At 39.3% G+C, this 18,064-nt stretch overlaps 2 protein-coding genes across 8 annotated transcripts in view; one reads left to right on the top strand and one right to left on the bottom strand.

Moving 5' to 3' along the window:
• cfap221 (cilia and flagella associated protein 221) overlaps positions 1-15,772 on the bottom strand; it is a 20,185-nt gene extending 4,413 nt beyond the window's left edge. For 2 of the 6 annotated variants that reach the window (XM_032506394.1, XM_032506400.1), the window contains exons 1-22: positions 15,552-15,772; positions 14,291-14,468; positions 13,953-14,053; positions 13,392-13,478; positions 13,179-13,274; positions 12,841-12,941; positions 12,547-12,650; positions 11,678-11,837; positions 9,788-9,917; positions 9,331-9,445; positions 9,019-9,130; positions 8,505-8,592; positions 6,894-6,983; positions 6,320-6,415; positions 5,776-5,863; positions 5,405-5,496; positions 4,901-4,981; positions 4,203-4,310; positions 3,969-4,061; positions 3,749-3,834; positions 3,504-3,579; positions 3,139-3,239 (exon numbers count right to left, since the gene is read on the bottom strand). In XM_032506394.1, the coding sequence (XP_032362285.1) occupies positions 3,139-3,239; positions 3,504-3,579; positions 3,749-3,834; positions 3,969-4,061; positions 4,203-4,310; positions 4,901-4,981; positions 5,405-5,496; positions 5,776-5,863; positions 6,320-6,415; positions 6,894-6,983; positions 8,505-8,592; positions 9,019-9,130; positions 9,331-9,445; positions 9,788-9,917; positions 11,678-11,837; positions 12,547-12,650; positions 12,841-12,941; positions 13,179-13,274; positions 13,392-13,478; positions 13,953-14,053; positions 14,291-14,420 (2,135 nt within the window). In that variant the 5' untranslated portion in view covers positions 14,421-14,468; positions 15,552-15,772. Of the gene's footprint in view, positions 1-3,138; positions 3,240-3,503; positions 3,580-3,748; positions 3,835-3,968; positions 4,062-4,202; positions 4,311-4,900; positions 4,982-5,404; positions 5,497-5,775; positions 5,864-6,319; positions 6,416-6,893; positions 6,984-8,504; positions 8,593-9,018; positions 9,131-9,330; positions 9,446-9,787; positions 9,918-11,677; positions 11,838-12,546; positions 12,651-12,840; positions 12,942-13,178; positions 13,275-13,391; positions 13,479-13,952; positions 14,054-14,290; positions 14,469-14,888; positions 14,909-15,551 lie in introns of those variants that run through there. The other 4 variants (XM_032506396.1, XM_032506397.1, XM_032506395.1 and 1 more) reach the window with 4 other exon arrangements.
• A 248-nt stretch (positions 15,773-16,020) lies between these two features.
• Positions 16,021-18,064, top strand: part of sctr (secretin receptor) — a 5,942-nt gene continuing 3,898 nt past the window's right edge. The window contains exons 1-4 of one of the 2 annotated variants that reach the window (XM_032506406.1): positions 16,021-16,254; positions 16,331-16,430; positions 16,877-16,963; positions 17,477-17,583. In XM_032506406.1, the coding sequence (XP_032362297.1) occupies positions 16,186-16,254; positions 16,331-16,430; positions 16,877-16,963; positions 17,477-17,583 (363 nt within the window). In that variant the 5' untranslated portion in view covers positions 16,021-16,185. Of the gene's footprint in view, positions 16,255-16,330; positions 16,431-16,849; positions 16,964-17,476; positions 17,584-18,064 lie in introns of both variants that reach the window. The other variant, XM_032506405.1, reaches the window with a different exon arrangement.

Here is an 18,064-nt window from a genome sequence, read left to right as displayed (position 1 = left end):
ACAAGTCCAAGACCAGGACTAGTCAAGACCAAGTCCAAAGAGGTTCAGGTCCAAGTCAAGACCGAGTCCAAAAAAGGTTTGAGTGTAAGTCAAGACATTGTGTCTGTGGCCAAATTGAAAATGATTGATACCTGATGATTGAGGTATATGATGCAGCCAGGTGCATACCAGGCGACCAATCTCGAAACCTGTTCTAGATGGATTTTGAATTAAACCAATACCTGTTTGAAGATTAAATCCAGTAGTGTCAAATACCCTAGCATTAGATAAGGGCAGAACACTAAATTAACTAAATAAAAAATAACTAAATATCTGTCTTTAATACTGTGCATATATCATCAAATGACAAAGCCTGGAAATATAGTCGTTAAGCTCTCGTGCAAATGTTCCACTTAATATCCTCGTTATCGGCCCAAACTTTAATACTGTTTGTGACAAACGCTGCATGAAGAAAAGACTATTAAACTTTTGTCTTCAAATTGTATCTTGGGGTGGGGGATACCACCAGTTGATGCTAATTACAAATTGTTGTAAACATGTAAATACTGCGGTGACCCCTTGCGTAATGCTGCATGACGGCCCTGCAGGAGGACTACGCCAAAGGAAGAATCAGGAGAGAAAGAGACTTCAGGGACATGACGATGACTGGCTAATATCCATCCATCCATCTTCACGCCCCACGCTTATCCGGTGTTCGGGTCGCGGGGCAGCAGCTCCAGTAGGACCCCAAACTTCCCTTTCCCGAGCCACATCAACCAGCTCCGACTGGGATCCGAGGCGTTCCCAGGCCAGGTTGGAGATATAATCTCTCCACCTAGTCCAGGTCTTCCCGGGGCCTCCTCCCAGCTGGACGTGCCTGGAACACCTCCCTAGGGAGGCGCCCAGGAGGATCCTTACCAGATGCCCGAACCACCTCAACGGCTCCTTTCGACGCGAAGGCAGCGGCTCTACTCCACTCCTCTCGGATGACGTGCTTCTCACCCTATCTCTAGGGAGACGCCAGCCACCCTCCTGAGGAAACCCATTTCGGCCGCTTGTACCCTTGACTGGCTAATATGCCGATTTAAATTCCCTAAAGCTGGGCTCTTGGATCTATTTACTGAGTTGGGTCCAGGAGAGAGGGCATCGTGCCATCGCAACTGTGCCATCCCGGTCCAAATACAGGTCAATGTCACTCTGGAGGAAGCCGGCTGTTTCCAGAGGGAAATGGCAGTGTTCTTTATAAATATTCGGCCTATATAAAATCTTCAACTTTAACACTAAGGCTTGTTTGAATATAGAAATGTGTTCTGTTAAACCTTACACATTAGGTCTGGTATATCAATGCTGTCCCTGAGTGCCGTAATGCCTGCCGTTTTGGACAGTATTATTAATATAAGTAGTCTATAGAACACGTCTCCCTACACTGTGCGAGAAAGGGCCGAAATTATAATTACATTTCTGAGAAGTTTTTTGCTTTGCAATGATTCAGTGTAACGAAGGAACAACGGCCAGGGTCATTAACATACTGATAAGAGGCTGATTCATGTACGCAAACTTTTGGGTATTGTGTGATTTATAAAGGTAACATTGCTTACAGATGTGCATACACACGGTTTAATAAATCTGAATTTCTTTGGTGTACACCATTTTTGGCTTTTGCCGTTTTATAAATGAGACCCCTGGTGTCTAGTATAGCAGTAATTATACAATTTCCTCAAAAAATAGGATGGCAGATTCCTGTATTAGCAATCCAAAACTAGCAATCTGGAACTTCAATCCAAAACTACTGACATGTTGACGTGTGTGTGTGTGTGTGTGTGTGTGTGTGTGTGTGTGTGTGTGTGTGTGTGTGTGTGTGTGTGTGTGTGTATTAAATCAGTGGCTCTAACAACTAAAGGACAAAACTGATCTCTACACTCAATATTGTGATTTCAGAAATATAAAAATTAGAACACAGCCTATTGCACAGCATCCATATAGCGCTATTAAACCCTAATAGTATATCAATAACAAACAAAACTAAAATAAAATTCAGATCCAATATTTGACACAAAAAAAATGCTGTAAGTGTAAAATACTGGAAGACAACGAGAAGTCATGTTTCTGTAATACTGCAAGTGAGATGATAAATGATGCCAAGCTATTAAATATTAAAGCTTTGTCATGGCAGTTTGACAGGAAAAATGTTTACTCCAAGAAGATAAATGTACTACTCCAAGTGGCCACTTGCTGAAGCAGTGATATGAGCCTGTGTCATACAAACAGTAACAGGATTTCAGTAAATCTACAGATAAACAGCTTTAGATCAAGAGGTCAATTATTGATTGACTGGATGTGTTTGGGGAAAAAGACTGCTACAAAATCTATTGATATACTGTACATCAGTGAGATGTCCCCTCCCATTGTCATTCTATATATTGTTATGTTGCATGAAAATGATACTTCTGACAATAGTAAACACTGGAAAAGCTACAATGAAGAGATTCACGACCACATGGTCACAAGATCAAATTCCTCCAAGCTGGAAAAGATATGGACAGAGGAAGTGAACAACAGCCACTCTCCACACTGTAAACATGTACTAGTACTTTTTCATCCTACAACAGTTCAGTTGAAGCTTCTTTGTGGTTTTCATAGGAATCTCTGGGTGCCTATACTCTGTCTTTTAAATTCTGGGTGGCCGCTGTCGGTACATTATGAATGCACTCTTACTCCCTTGCTCAGTAAATACGAGGAAGAACTGGCACAACTTGATACTGCACATAGCATTGTGCGGTTAATCACATTTTGATTGTGATGAAATCACAATCACAAAAACAATGTAATGGAGAAAAACAATTATTTTGCACATTAGGTTTGCAAGTTAATTCTTATTTTGCTTTGTCTTCTGATTGGTACACAAACTTCCCAAAGTCTAAACTCTCTCAGCCAATAGTCAGCGAGGTGCTGTGGTTTCTGATGGCATTTAAAAATCAGCGCAAGTGAACAAGAGAGAGAGAGAAGTTGTCTGGGAACAGTTTGGATTTTAAGTCAATAAGAAATTGTGTCAAATTATCGTGATTTCTATATTGACCAAAATAATTGTGATTATGATTTTTTTTTCCCCTATCGAGCTGCCCTAACTGTACACAGTGATTAAGATTAGTTCTGTCCTACCTGCGCGGGGCACTGTCACTGGTGAGAGAAGGGTGGTCGGACAGGCACTTTGAGGTAATCAAATTAAAATCCTTCCATGTCGTGATCCCTGTGATCACTTCCTGTTGTTGGTATAGAAAAAAGATGCCACGTCTGCATCAGTCAATTTAGATATAACAGCATCTAGTTTCAGATTAATTTCCAACTCAAAAGGGATTGCTCACATATCAAAAATGGATGTTTTAATGATAAGACCCTTTGGTCGAGCAACACAACACCTCTACAAAATGATCAAAGGGATACTGATGATGTACTGAAACTTGGTTTAAGTGCTTCAAGCATCCCAAAGAAACTCACAAAGTTCAAAGTCTCTGAAGATATATTACCTTGCGGTCCAGAGACTTCTGAGTGTGTGGGGTTTGTGTCCCTCTGCCAGACATGTTGCTCTCTGGGATTGTGTACCTGCACATGAAAAGGACTTTCTTTCAAGTATCTAGGTTTGGTCAGGGAATAATCAGGGCTATAGCTGGGCATTATCAAAAGTCAGCACAGAAAACACTTTTTGTTTTTACTAAAACAAAGAGTGACAGTATATTACCATAACATATATTCACTGTTGTGTTGCTGTTACCTGGGCATAGGACAGAGGTGGAACTCCAGGTCACTCTCCAGGTATTTAGGGCTTGGCTTGTAGGTCTGCAGGCCTGGAGCTGGATTCTAAAACACATGATGTGATAAACACAGGAACAATAGTAGTTTAAATATGCTGCCAAACTGATATGCATCATGTACAGAAACACACAATGTTCAATTTCAGACTTTGGATCAATAAAGAGAAATGAAAGCCTTACAAAGATTCTGAGTGGGTTTGCTGGAAAAGGTCTGAGCAGAGCTTCAGGGGCACTGAAGGAGAGACACGAAGCCTTCACATCCTCCAGCTTGTCCTAGAAAGTGACAATTCAGAAGCAGAAATAAAAAGAAAAAATTTAAGTAGATCAAAGTGGGTGAGTGAAGAAATAAATTAATAAATATTGTAATTCAAAATTGGCAAACTGTGTGTTTTAAGCCTGGTGCTACATAGTTACCAGAGCTCCAGTGCGAAGCGGTCTGGCCAAAGTAGCGGGCGTATAGGAGTTAAATGCTTCCCAGACTGACACAGGCCGGTAGCCCATAAGCTTATAGTGCTGGGGAACCTAGAGTGACGAAACAAATAATATGGTTACATAGTTTTCTATTTGTAGAGCCAAAGGGCTATTTCTTAGTCTCTTTTAAGATGAAACAACATTGCATTCATGTCATACAGACATTCAAATATAAGGTCACAAGTATGGAATGTGTTATCAAGTCAACAGAATATATCAAATATATTGTGTTTTTAAATGGTCACATATCCTATTGGTATGGCAGCGGTGGAGGAAGTGCTCAAAACATTTGCTTAAGTAAAAGTACCACAACAATGTAATAGTTTAGCATTCAAAAATTCTAAATAAATGTAATTCCCTAAAATTATAAAAAGTAAAATTACTTTTTCACAACAAAATGGCCCCTGTAACTTATATATTATATATGACATAATGAGATTGTTAATATTGCTGCAGCTATGTGCAAATGGCATTTCACAATATTTCTCTCTGAAATGTAGTGGATTAGAAGTATAAGGTGGAATGACATGGATACACATCAAAACTTTACTTAAGTATACTACTTGAGTACTCTGTATAGTACTATAGTATTCTAAAGAAGTGTGATCTTCAGATGGCCAGGTGCTCCAGTAAATACCTACGTGAAGCTTGAAGAAAGGAATATGCGTTGTCACAGTCACATCAATAGGATCCACAGGCAATGTGTCCAAATGACTGTGAGCCTAGAAATATCAAGGAGACAAATGGCATTATTTGTTCAACTGAACACTGAAGTCTTTTCTCTGCAGGGCATCTGAAAAATGAGAAATTTAATCAAAGTGCGGGAAAGTGAGCTTCCTCTTTGATTCCACAGCTAGATCAAAGACATCTTTCAGGGGAAATAATGAAAGAAAACTGTTTCGTGTGCAGGACAATTGCCACTTTTTAGCAATTTGTCTTCCTCCATATGTCGGAACCAATTTAGGTAGTTCAGGAGTGGATTTCAATAGGTTTTAACAAGAAAACCTGATTTGAAAAGAAGTGGTCAAGCTATTTTGCTAAAAGGCTGCTGATGACATTTTTATGACATTGAGGGGTAAGTAGAAAGGCAGTATTCTTTTTGTTTTGTTTTTTACAGTTCTCAGTTATGTAATGTACTCACTTACCAGCGGGTCATCTTCATTAGAGAGAACGGGGAAAGTAAATGGAAAGACTCTGTCTGGTGAGATCTTCAGATCACAAGTCGTCTCCTCTTCAACTGAAAAAGGTCAGATGGTTAATAATTAAAAAGTTACATTACTATGGATGATTATTTTTTAGGTTCAGTGAGAAATGTTGCAATATTCAATGTATGACTAAATGCACACAGCAACATAAATAGCCTTGTCCCTGAGGCGTGCACATAGGTTCTAAGAAGCTCATAATAACCAGAGGGGATTTGAATTTTACCTTGAGGAATACATTCAATTAAGCATGCTTTAGTGACATGGCATGATGAGATTACTTCTAAATAAGGAGATTATAGGATAATCAAAACCTTTCTTTGCCAAAGGCACATTCTTCATGCTGCCTGACAGTTTCTTTAAACAGGTAAGTCTCCGGTTCATGCGACATCGGATCACTATCTAGATGGGAGAGAAGAGTACAGGGTGTTACTGCAAATTGCTGGTCATTCTCATCCACCTCTTTGAATCCCAAAAGGAAAGATACATGGACATAGTTAGACATAAAGAACTAAAGAAAGAAGAAGGTTTTCTAGCATTGCCACGAGAAACAAAATGACCACTAGGCAGAGAGAAGCATGCTCTTCCTGTGGCTTTAAGAAGCAATGTCAAATTCCTCTGCTTTTACTGAAATGCACTCAGTGTACCCAGGGAAATTGACTGTGCAGTAAAGAATTTTATACATTTAGTGTGACTTTACACATGGCTGAAGTGAAGGCACAGGGGCGCAGGGACACTAGCCCTCTCCTGAGGGAGGAGGAAGGTGTGTGTATGTGTGTGATATATTTGTGCATTTAAGCACATGCATGTATGCATTTGCACATGTACCTATACCGTATGTGTATGGTGTGTGTGTACCTTGCGTGCTGCCTGCTGGAACAGTCTGAGGGCTCGACGTCTCAGTTCCCAATGAAAACTGGAGTAAAACTGGAAGGAAGGGGCTCCCTCGCAGGCCTGGACGAGGTTAGAAATACATTTATTGCAGACTTTCATATTTACACTGACTGCATATGAAAAGGACCATAAAGTGAAATTTCACTAGGTCTCTGCTTGGAGTATTTAAAAAGAACAAAAGACATTAGGACAGTAATTGACTGTTACATTGAATTAAATGATTCATTTAATTTCATACCCTTAAGAGCCAGGTGTTTATAATAAAGAAAAATAAAAGACAATGTATCATCCAGATGTATCATGACTTGGTAAAGACATGTATATGGAACGCTCTTACAAACATGTAACTACATCATGTTCACCAAAAGGCAAGTCAACCTGTAAAAACTAAGAGTGATCATTAATCTAGTGATTATAGGATGATCTATATGAAACCAATAGCTTACACAACCAGGGAAGTCCCAATTTATCAGGAGTTGCGTGAAATGTGAAAGTTCTGAGTTTATCTGGGAGATTAGTGAACACAGCAGAGGTTTACCTGCCCTGCTTCACAAAGCACTCGTCTGGAGGAAAGTTTAGGTTGTCCAGCAGCAAAGTCTTCCTCATGCCTTTCATCTCCCCTTCGGACCTACAACAAAATCAGTTAGCATGATGAAAGTCTGTAATGGAATCTGCCAAAAAAAATTATTAAAAAAGACTTACAGTACAATGGCAGATTGATATATGGAATAGAAGCAAAAATTAGATGCTGTTCTTTCCATTTTTGCCAAACCTTCTAGAGTTCTGGCAATGGCAGTTGGTGCAAGGACAATGAAGAAAAATATTCAAACCTGTTTGTATGCTATAGTAAGAACGCCTCCAAATCCTTTGGCTGAAGATGCAACAGTCTCTTTGTCACAGGAAGAAATAAGCTTGATGGGGTATGTCTTAATTTCTCCAAACAATAGCTACCATGACAACTAGTCCTGTGGCGCAGGGTGTCACTTGTTTATGGGTATTGCAATTGTGTTAGACAATGACTTGGTTTTGGTTTTTAAAAAAATTAATAAAAGTCACACCTAATGTCACTGTCCCAGTTCTTGTAATAACACTTAAGCAACATACTGTAGATTGATAAAAGTTTATAATGTCACAAAGCTGTAAACCAACACTGTCACACAAACAGGAGGATGGCTTCTATGTCGACTTATTTAAATTTTGGCCTGCAGTCAAGATTCCAAAGAGAACATTAAAAAGATAATGGCTCTTCCCATCCTATCATAAAAAAAAAAAACAGTGTTCCCATAAAATGCCAAAGTGTGGTGATATGAGGCTGTAAACAAAGAGTGTATAGCAGAGGGAGCATTTTTGTGTGTGTGTGTGTGTGTGTGTGTGTGTGTGTGTGTGTGTGTGTGTATTATAAACAGAGCAGGTGGAGAGGAGATGGGGGAGGAAGTGCTGTTAAGTCTCTGCGAGAGTGCTGTCAACTATTCAAATAACCTTTCTAAGGAAACACACACACACTTCAGAACTGATGTTACTTTGGCTGAGTCTGCATCTTTCCTCTGTGACTCAATAAAATCAGTCACAGACGCAGCATGAAACGATCAAAATCACAGTGTGGATCTAATAATGCTGCAACTGAATCAGGTTATGATGCCATTGGTATGCATATGGTGTCTAGCAAAAGTGATTAGCCGCTAACCAATTCGCTAAATGTCATGTTGAATGAAATAGGAAAACAAACGCCTTACACAAAAAAAAGGCCATAAAAATCTGTTCTATTAAATACAAGATTTATAGCTTTAAAATATTTATATATCAGGATCTGACCTTCACAGATTGCCCTGCACTGACTGTATAGATAATACTTTCCAGCTAATACTTAGTTGTGGTCCTTGAGGGTCAGTGTCCTCCAGGGTTTTTGTTCCTCCTAACTGTATCTGTACAGTTATAAGAGCATGATAATCTCTGGAATCAAAGTAAGGCTAAGAATAACAGATGAGAAGGTGTTAGGGGCTGCAGTTGTCTCAGTTTTGTGTATGTGGGGGCCCACAGTGTCAGATTTTGAAAGCCCCTACTATTGATACACTACAGATAAACTTTCTGTAATACAACTTGCTGGAAGAATATCAGTGGCCAGACTATCCAATTTCAAGAACAATCTTACCATGTATTCATGTAGTGCAATCTCTCTCTCCTCCGCTATTTGCCTCCTGCTGTGCTCTGACACGGGGTCCTTACCAAGATGAACTTGCCTGAATTAAACATACATACTATTTAAGTTAGTAAGTTAAGTTGCCATTTTGAAGATCAAAAAAATGTGAAAAAAAAAAAAATCTTTTATGTAGCTAAGTTCCCTCTTGAATTAGATTTCAATTATTCCTTTCCAGTTGTGAATGAAGTGAAATTTCTTTTTCAGTACAGAAAACATTACGTAAATTTTCAATGTCTACAAATTCTACTTTCAAATCAAGAAGCTTTCTATTCTGTCTATTATTTTTTTCCCCAGAATGCATTCAACATCGGGCAAAAAAAACACAAATAGCATCCTCTTCAACATTTCATGTCACCGATTATGTTTTGCCTGTTATAAATTTGAGTTTTAACTTTAGGTTAGTGCTCAAGGAAATAAATCCAGTCCTATCCCAACATTTGAATACACCGATTTTAGTTTGACCTACCACCTGAGGTGGTTGGCTTGCTCCTCCTTCACATTTTGTTGAACCTTTTTTATGAAGAGGGCTTCCTTCATCTGCTTGTTTGGCGGGCCAACCATGCAGCCACAGGATATGGCTGAACGGGATACCGGAAAAACAGAAAAGAAACATACTTTGTTACACGTATAATCTCAAATAGAAAGGACAGAGTGGAAAAGGAGAACAGGACGCAAATACATTTATCTATGGGTTACAGCGAGAGCTTGCAGAAGTGGTATGCATGTCACAAAAAACACTACAACCAATGAAAGAGTAAAATCACTGGGTGACATCTACCTTCCCTCAGGTCTTTAGAGCTCAGTTTATCAGTGTCTTTGATCAGCATCTTTGCCACCCCTGCAGGGGTACATACATCTCCTGGAGGCTTAACACTAGCCGGATGTCTCCGTGTCTTGAGGAAAGGTAAAGAAATAACAGCATGCAATTAAGGATAACTCATACCACTGCAAGAAGGAAAAAAAAAAAAGGAAAAAAAGCTGTGCTCAATACACAAAAGACAGAAAAAAAAAATGGTTCTTTCTTCTCTTGTCTCCTTAATCAAAAATGAAAACTGAAAATTGGTCAAGTAAGAGACTAATAGGCATCTTACATTGCACTTATACTAAGGCCTCTTTATATATTAAGAAGCAAGAGAGCCTTTCATAACTATTTTCAGCATAAGAATGAATTAATTACCCTCTTCCTCCCCGTCCATTTTACATATAAGTAAACAAGATAAAAACATACATCCTACCTTTGATTTGTCAGCCTCTTTGGTTGACCTGCATTTGGTTTTGCTGCAAGAGGGCATTTTGGGGGCAGGTAAAGGTCTTTTGTATTCTGCAGGCACTGCATCTCCATGCCCTGATTTTCTTCCCAGCTCGCTATGATGCAGGAAAAATAAGCACATTAAAGAACACCTTATGGAGCAAATCGTCTGATTTAGTATGACAGAATTGCACCCATTAGTAAGGGCCAAAATGGATTCATCAGTATAGAACATTCATTTGACTGCAAGTGACATTTTGCAAGTAATTTTAGGTTGCTGGTCAAAAAATGTGAATAAACAAATACAGTGGATGGGACAAAATGAAACCGTGGCACAGTAATTGGTTCATTTTTGTTGGCGGTCCAGGATCAGATCCCGTAGCTGAGTGAGAAAGCCTCTAAATTGGGTGTTTATACAATGATATATGGACATCACTAAGCTCGGCATTTTAATGAACACAGAGACGACTTAACACTTAACGGACACAGTGTCAACAAGAGCTCAATGTTATCAGCAATAAAGATTTACAAGGTTTAGTCAACGATTTATTGCAAGGTATTAGATTGATCAGATTGATGGAAAATACAACATAGAAGCAAACTCCAATATTAAAATTAAAAACCAAGATATTAGATGTATCACCATCTGTTTATTTTAAGAATGGTCTCCATCTATCAGAGTCAGATAAGTGAGGCAGGGGACACTAAGCAACAAGCCAGTATCAGGTATTGGTCTAGCTGTAAAAACATTGGCCCTTGCATATATTTCTTCTATCAATTGCACATATCTCATCTTTTATTTGGTTACACTGTGGGTAACAACAAACAGAGGGAGAATGTTTTATATGCTAAACATCCATTGTGAGACATATCCATCTTGATATCACTGAACCAGCTTTTTTCATGAATTATTAACTATTGGTCGAGATAACACCAAGACTGTGCAGTGGATGGAACTACTGCTGTGTGATGGATAGCACCCTCTTTCTCATGGGAACAGAGTTAAACATTAGGTTTTATACTGTCTGGAAAAAACAAATCAGCACACAAGCTCATTATCTTTTAATCCAGTTGGGTTCATGCTGTTACCCCAAGATGAACCACATAGTTTTGTAGTTAGTTAAGTTTGCAGATACAGCTGGTATCACTACTGGACAGCAAGAAGAGAAGGGAAAGGTCCACCCGAACAAAGACTCAGTTAAGTACCATGGGGAAGAGCTACGTTAGTTACAAACAGTAGATTAATCATACTATGTATGTCACATAAATTAAATATTGTCACTGCTGTTATATAAAAGCAATATGTGGTGTTACTTTGATGTGCTGCCAAACGGGTACTTGTACTGAAGACGTCAATGGAAGAATGGGCGTGAACTTGTGGAGTGAGCAAAAGCAACAGAGTATGAGATAACACAGAGGGATGAGATAGGGATGGGACAGCATACTGAGAAAAAAAAAAAAACAATGTGTTACAGGGCAGGAAAAACATATCACCACCCCTTAGCGCCTCTGAACACCACATGTCAAAGTGTCCATGGGCAAGACACTGAACCCCAAATTCCTCCCGATGCTGTGCCATTGATGTGTGAGTGTTAATCAGATGAGCAGGTGGCACCTTGTACGGCAGCCTCGGCCACCGGTGTATGAATATGTGTCAATGGTAAAAGGTTCCTGTACTATGTAAATTATTTCAGCTGGTTCCTGGTCAGTGGAGCTACTGCTGTCTGTACTATCTGTGTTCCTTTAATGACAGTGGGGAAACTGAAAAGAAGACTCTTCATATTTTGCATAGCTGTCACATTGTCTTTATGGCTAAATAGTCATGTTTAAGTGCTGAACGCTGGATTCTTCAACTAAACAATCAACTACTGATTACCTGAGAGCTAGGTGAGGTGTGGAGCTCCCAATGATGGTACAGAGGTAGGGTCGGGTGTTGAACTGTGAGATGACCAGCTGGATGGTGACCTGACAGGTCTCGTATTGGAAAGGACTAAATGTCACAATGATCTTCTCTTCACCATTGGCTGGTACCACACCTGGAAGAACAAGAAGACAATAGGGATACATGGCTGTTATGTGTATATTTGACTTGCCTTGGTCAGTAAATTCCAACCAGGGCTACTAAAAATGTTGAAATAGATAAAATTACTCAAATGGTTAAAGTAATTAAAAACAATGGTTGTCTTTATATTGTAAGCTGTATTTGGTTTAACGTAGCCATGGTTTTGTGTGTGTGTGTGCGTGTGCGTGTGCGTGTGCGTGTGCGTGTGTGTGTGTAGGGGGGGATATGACAAAACATAAAAAGCACTTCCAAAATAAGAAACTCATTTGTATATCTTCTTCTCATTCCAGGTTTGTACCAAATTTAAAACTGCAGCTGTAATTCAAACGCTGAGTGCTGGTTCCGCCATGTGTTATGATGTTTCCCAGAGCATGAATACTGCTTAGTGTCAGTGTGTGGAAAGTTCTGTGGCGACTTGTTTAATACAGAACCAGTCCAAGTTTTTGAGAAAAAACAGCACACCTGCTCTTCTAATGGGTTACATTCTTAATCTGGTAGAATAAATGAGATCAATAGAAAAACTTTATTAAATTATTTAACCATAAAGGCAAATTTAAAAACAGTAACATAAACAGTAAAACAAAATGCCTACATGTCATCTTTAAAAGACACAATGTACTGTAGAAATGATGTGAACTGCAATGAAAATGCAGGTTGCTAAAAATGTTGTCACTAGTCCATACCTGTAAGGGGATGGATGGCGAAGGCCTCATGGGGCTGAATAATGTACACCTGAAACTCAAAGTCAATGGGGCAGCTGCATCTCAGAGGAATAGCATGGCAAACACTAAGAGACAGGTGGAAAAAGATGAGATTTTTTTATTATTATGATTTGACATCGACGGGTGAATGGAAGCATGGTTGGTTTTATTGAAGAATACAAAGAGACAGGCAAGCCCTCAGCCAGATGGGAGGTCAAAAAAATAGTCCACTGAAGACACAAACACACACGAACAAACACACACACACACACACACCTTTGTCCAAGTGGTATGGCTGCTAGGTTGATGTGAGGAGGGATTTGCAGTTCATCGATGACAGGGTAAGCATGAACTGGAATAAACAGGTTCTCTTCCCCCTTAGAAAAGGGTGTAGGTGAGTTGAATGAACAATACAAAGAGAAAAAATGAGAGAGAAGATATGGAGATTAAGAGATAGGAGAAGTAAACATGGGAACATATCAAAAGAGATAAGTTGTTGAAGCAAGTAGGAATTGTTTGTCAAGGTTGTTTGAGTCATAAGAGTCAAGCGATTTAAGTGTAAACTAAACAAGAATGCTGCCTTCACAGTGGAGTACAAACTGATGGATCCTAACCTTGCAGTGAACCCGAATGCAGTCATAGAAGTACCGCCACTCATCGGGACAGAGCCTGACCTTCAGTGTGTAGGCGAGGCCTGGGATGAGTCGATACTTGAAGGAAAACAGATGGAACGAGGTTGAATCATCAGAAACATTGATTGCACTAACGGGAAGGGTGGAGTCATAACACTAAATTTAGGTCAGCAATTTGTAATGAAAAAAACATACCTTTTTGGTATAAGTTGTTTGGAAGTGCTTGGTTTGGGTGGGAATGACATGAATATTTATGACTTCAGTTGAGATGTTGATTAGTTTCTGAGGGAGATGAAGAGGAAGAAATAGTTTCTTTTTATCCAATCCTGTGCACTTGACAAAACCATTTCCATATTTTTGGTGTTTACATCCAGTGCTTCATCACTCAAAGTAAAATCAGTGCCCGTTCAATGAAATCAAATATATCATTGATAGAAATCAAAAGATAATAAATTTGTGGGGATGTTTACAATTAATTCAATACTTCACCATTTCACCAAAAAGCAATAATGTTGCTACTACAAAACCCAAACAGACACCTTGACATGACACCAAGTAAAACACTACTTCCTGCTTAAAGCTATGAATGAGGCATTCAGCTCTAGTGACCTAAACCTTACCATAGCTCATCAAACACAATCTACACACTGAAACTAACTCAAAATCAGTAAGCTAGCTGCCCACTGTAGCCTGTGAATGGACAGTGAAACATGAATGGTTAGACATTTAAAGCATATTAAAAAGTATTTGCCTCACCAGGCTCTTGACGTAATCGTTCCCCAGCTCAAACCCACTGAAGTGAAGCACGGGGGGCTCTGCTTGGATCAGGCTGTTGGTTTTCAGTTTGGCATAGATTTCTATGCAAGGAAAAAAAAAAAAATTTAGTGAAATGTAAAGCTTTTTGCAGGAAATGTAAACAGAAAATGCCGGTTTTTCACATTCGTAAAAAAGTTTTTTGTATGTAAAAAAAAAATATATTAAAAACCTTACAGTGTATTACTGTAAGAATGAATACTGAGTGTCATTGCTGGCAGTTGGAAAACAGTTATATTGCACCATGTCAGAGAGTTTCAGAGGTCATGCTTATTGTGTACTTGATTCCAGTAGATGATTAGGAACGTTGGATGTGCTCCTGCTCTCCTCTACCAGCTGGCTCAGTGGCAGGGGGGGCCCCCTCCTGAGGGACTCTGGCACCACTTGCGGGGAAGAGAAGGCCACCTCCATCCTGGCAAAAGGTCAGCTCTGGCTCCTCATGAGAGAAATGACAGAAGGCTGAAGGACAAACAAAGATACAGCAGTGTGTTGGGAAATATTATGTTGGTAAACTATGAATTTATAATCTGACTACCAAAGGAGAGACATGGAAGAACAACAGGCTATTACGTGGGCAGATAATGTCATGTCAGATAATTCACTTGAGTAATTAGATCTTATATATAAATGTACTGTAATACTGTTTATATGAAGATGTAGAATGTAGCCTCACATTCCCTCCAGCTTTGCAATAGAGTGCATTCAGAAAATATTTCAGACGCCTTCCCTTTTTCACCAGGCTAAATGCTAAAATCATTTTTCATTTTTTTCCTCAACACTCAAGACCGCTGACAAAGCCAAAACAGGGTTTGTTTGTAAATTAAAAAGAGAAAGCTGAAATGTCCCACTGACAGAGCATCGAGACCCTTAACTCAGTACTTAGCTAGTTGAAGCACCTTGGGCGGAGTTACATTCAATTGACAACAGGTGTGCTCAAATTACGGCGTGGCCACATTTCAAGGTAATCAAGAGAAATGGGAAGCACCTGAGTGCCGAGTCAATGTGATAGTTTAGGGTTTTAAAGTCTAAAATCCTGTTTTTCTTTGACATTACGTGCGTTGATTAGGTTAACAAGGGGGAAATTAATACAGTATTTAAAAAAAAATGTTGCAATGCATAATAAAGCTTTAATAAAATGTGAAAAACAAGTGTGATAAAAAGTGAACGGGTCTGAATAACGTAGCTAGCTAACTTGCACCGTGTTTGTGCTTCCCCTAACTAACTTATAATTCTAAAAAATAAAACAAATACAGTAAAATACCTTTATGTGGCGTTATTTATTTTGAATAAGATATAGAATAATAATTTTCCCAGAACGTATAGCTAATATTGACAGTTGGCTATAACAATTAAACGTGTAACAAACCTAAGTTAGCAAGGAGGCTACCGAATGGCATAGCTAATAAGGCTAGCTGGCTAATCTACTTGTTAGCTTCATTAAATTAACGTTATGCTATCGTAAACTTAAATAGACGCTTCATTGCACGAGTTTTCTCCGCTTCTGATGAAACACCTTTTGAACAATGGAACTTCAGAACTTACTTAGGTCTTAGACAGTGGGTTGTAATGCGTTGTTCAGAAAAAAACAGCCATACTCCATCTATTTTAATGCCAGACGCATTTCGTTTAGACTTCTGCAGCTCTCGTTGTTGATGGAAAGGGCCTCACGCTCTCAAACACAGCCGTTGCCATAGTGACGCTGTGCTCTCAAGGGGCGGAACCAACGTCCTGTGTGTGGAGAGGGTTTGTCGGACGCAAGCGTCTTTGAACGTCAATTTCAAAATTAAGACCAGAAACTAGCCATTCCGCCTTCAAAATAAAAGCATAGAGGACGAACACACTGTGGTGTGCAGTGAAAACAGATTCACATTTTACAATTTACTATGACTTTGTTGTTACCAAAGATTCCACGTCTCCGGTATTGCATGTACTTACCCATTCAGCCTATACGTGTAGCTTTTATTTTGAAAGTCCCAAAAGGAACTTTAGATTGTATTATAACCACCTTGATAAGCGCTTTTCAGATTGTCCTACGGAGTAACGTGCATAATTATCGACACTCTAAAGAGGCCAATGTTTGATTTTCAGACTTCATATATCTAATGCATGGCAGGATGCTTGCTTTTCATTCTGCTCAGATATGCGGCTTGAGGTTTGGACCTAGGTGCCTATCCTGATGGAAAAAAGGAACCCGTCAGACACAATGAAACAAGTTGGACTTATTGGAGTGCTACTGTTACCCCAGGTGAGAAAATAGATGCATGTTTGATTTGAATCTATATATGTTGAGAACAAGTGCATTATTGTCTCCTTATTTACAGGCCAAATCATCATCATGGTGTCATCCTCATGTTCATCTTGCGAAAGAGGAGGAACAGTGCGTGGCAGATCTGCTACTTTTTAAGTCACAAAAAGCAACAGGTGAGCCAGGAGTTTCTAAATTGTGCATTTTTCACCTATTGTTTACCTTTTACTTTAAAAAAAAAAATTGAATGAATCGAGATTGCCGCGTTCCATTGAAAGAAACCACGATCTCTGAAACGAATAAAATCTTTGAATGAAGCTTTTTTTTTTTTAACCTACGGAAAATTGACGTGAGGTTTTAGTGACATCTAGTGGTCCCATAACATTATGCACCTTGAAATGCGAGACTTTCATGAGGCAGGATGTATTTTATCCTGAAGGATCAAGATTAATCCAGATATGGTGGTTTAGTAGTGTTTTATCTATTTAACTAAAACCTACTCAGAAATATATTTGTAATTATTATTGACCTTTTTTGTGTAGAATCCCAGTAAATAAAATCAAAAAAATGTGTAATTTTTGTTCCATCCATGAAGAGAACAATATAAGTGTACACTGTGAAGGAATGTGGGATGAACTGAACTGCTGGCCTCCTGCTTCTCTTGGGGAGACCGTCTCTCAGCCATGTCCAGAGTTTTTCAATTCCCAAGGTGAGATACTACACACACACACACACACACACACGCACACGCACGCACAGTGTCCCATTGTCCCACAGTGTCCCAACGGGTGACGCATCAGTCACCCATTATCTATACCTATCTACTGGTTAATTATTGATTTGTTTCCACCAAGGATTAAGACCTGTCTCCCCTCTCAGGGTGTCTATCCAAACATTTAGCCATAAAAAGCCTATGTACACAGAGACATTGTGTAACCCATTGGAGTGCTACGTATATTAAGAGACGAAGATGATAGATGATCATTTATCTAAAGAACCACATGTTTATTGAAGCACCTGATGAGGGAAAGTAATGGTTTGGCAGCTTTTTACTGTCCAATAAATCTACGTTTGTGAACACAGATCTACGTGTTATACTTACTCCGGGAAAAGAAAAAAACAACAACATTCCCATCAGACGTTAATTTCCAGGATACATTAATTTTCCTGTTTGGCTCAGATACAACAGTGACAGATGCGGGTTTGTGTTGCTGTTTTGCAGCTGAAGTCCATCGCAACTGCACTGCCAGTGGCTGGACAGACCCTCTCGTCCCACATGAAGATGCATGTGGCTACACTTTCAATGAGACGCTTCACTTTCTCAGAGAGGTTGGTGGTAACTTGTATGCATACACTAGTTAATCTAATATAAAGCTATGAAGCCCAGTTCTGCATTGTCAGAGTACTATTCTATCCGAGTACAGACATATTGTATCTCTTGGGGTGGTGGAGAAGCTTATCATAATGTCAATTGAAAGAATTGTACATGACTATGTTTCTATTGTTTCTATGCATGCTTAGGTCTGTGAGCCAATAGGAAGAGAGTAGGGTCCCTATACCTGAGATTCATCACTTCCTTTTCTGCCATAAAAGTATACAAGCAAATAGGATACTATTTTTACAGTTATTATTAGTGTATGTCAACGTCATTTCATTTCCGAGATTGTTTAGGATGCCGCCGGAAATGTCGCTGGACGTCCCTCCTTTTTGCCAAGATGTCCGTCACCTTCCACTTCCTTTGTGTTGGCACTTTAAACTCAGGTGGATTTCTGAGGACTATGGTTACCTGGTCCTCAGATCTCTGCAGGGT

This window comes from Etheostoma spectabile, chromosome 24, assembly GCF_008692095.1.
Source record: "Etheostoma spectabile isolate EspeVRDwgs_2016 chromosome 24, UIUC_Espe_1.0, whole genome shotgun sequence".
NCBI lineage: Eukaryota > Metazoa > Chordata > Actinopteri > Perciformes > Percidae > Etheostoma > Etheostoma spectabile.
This window is presented reverse-complemented; position numbering and strand designations above follow the sequence as displayed.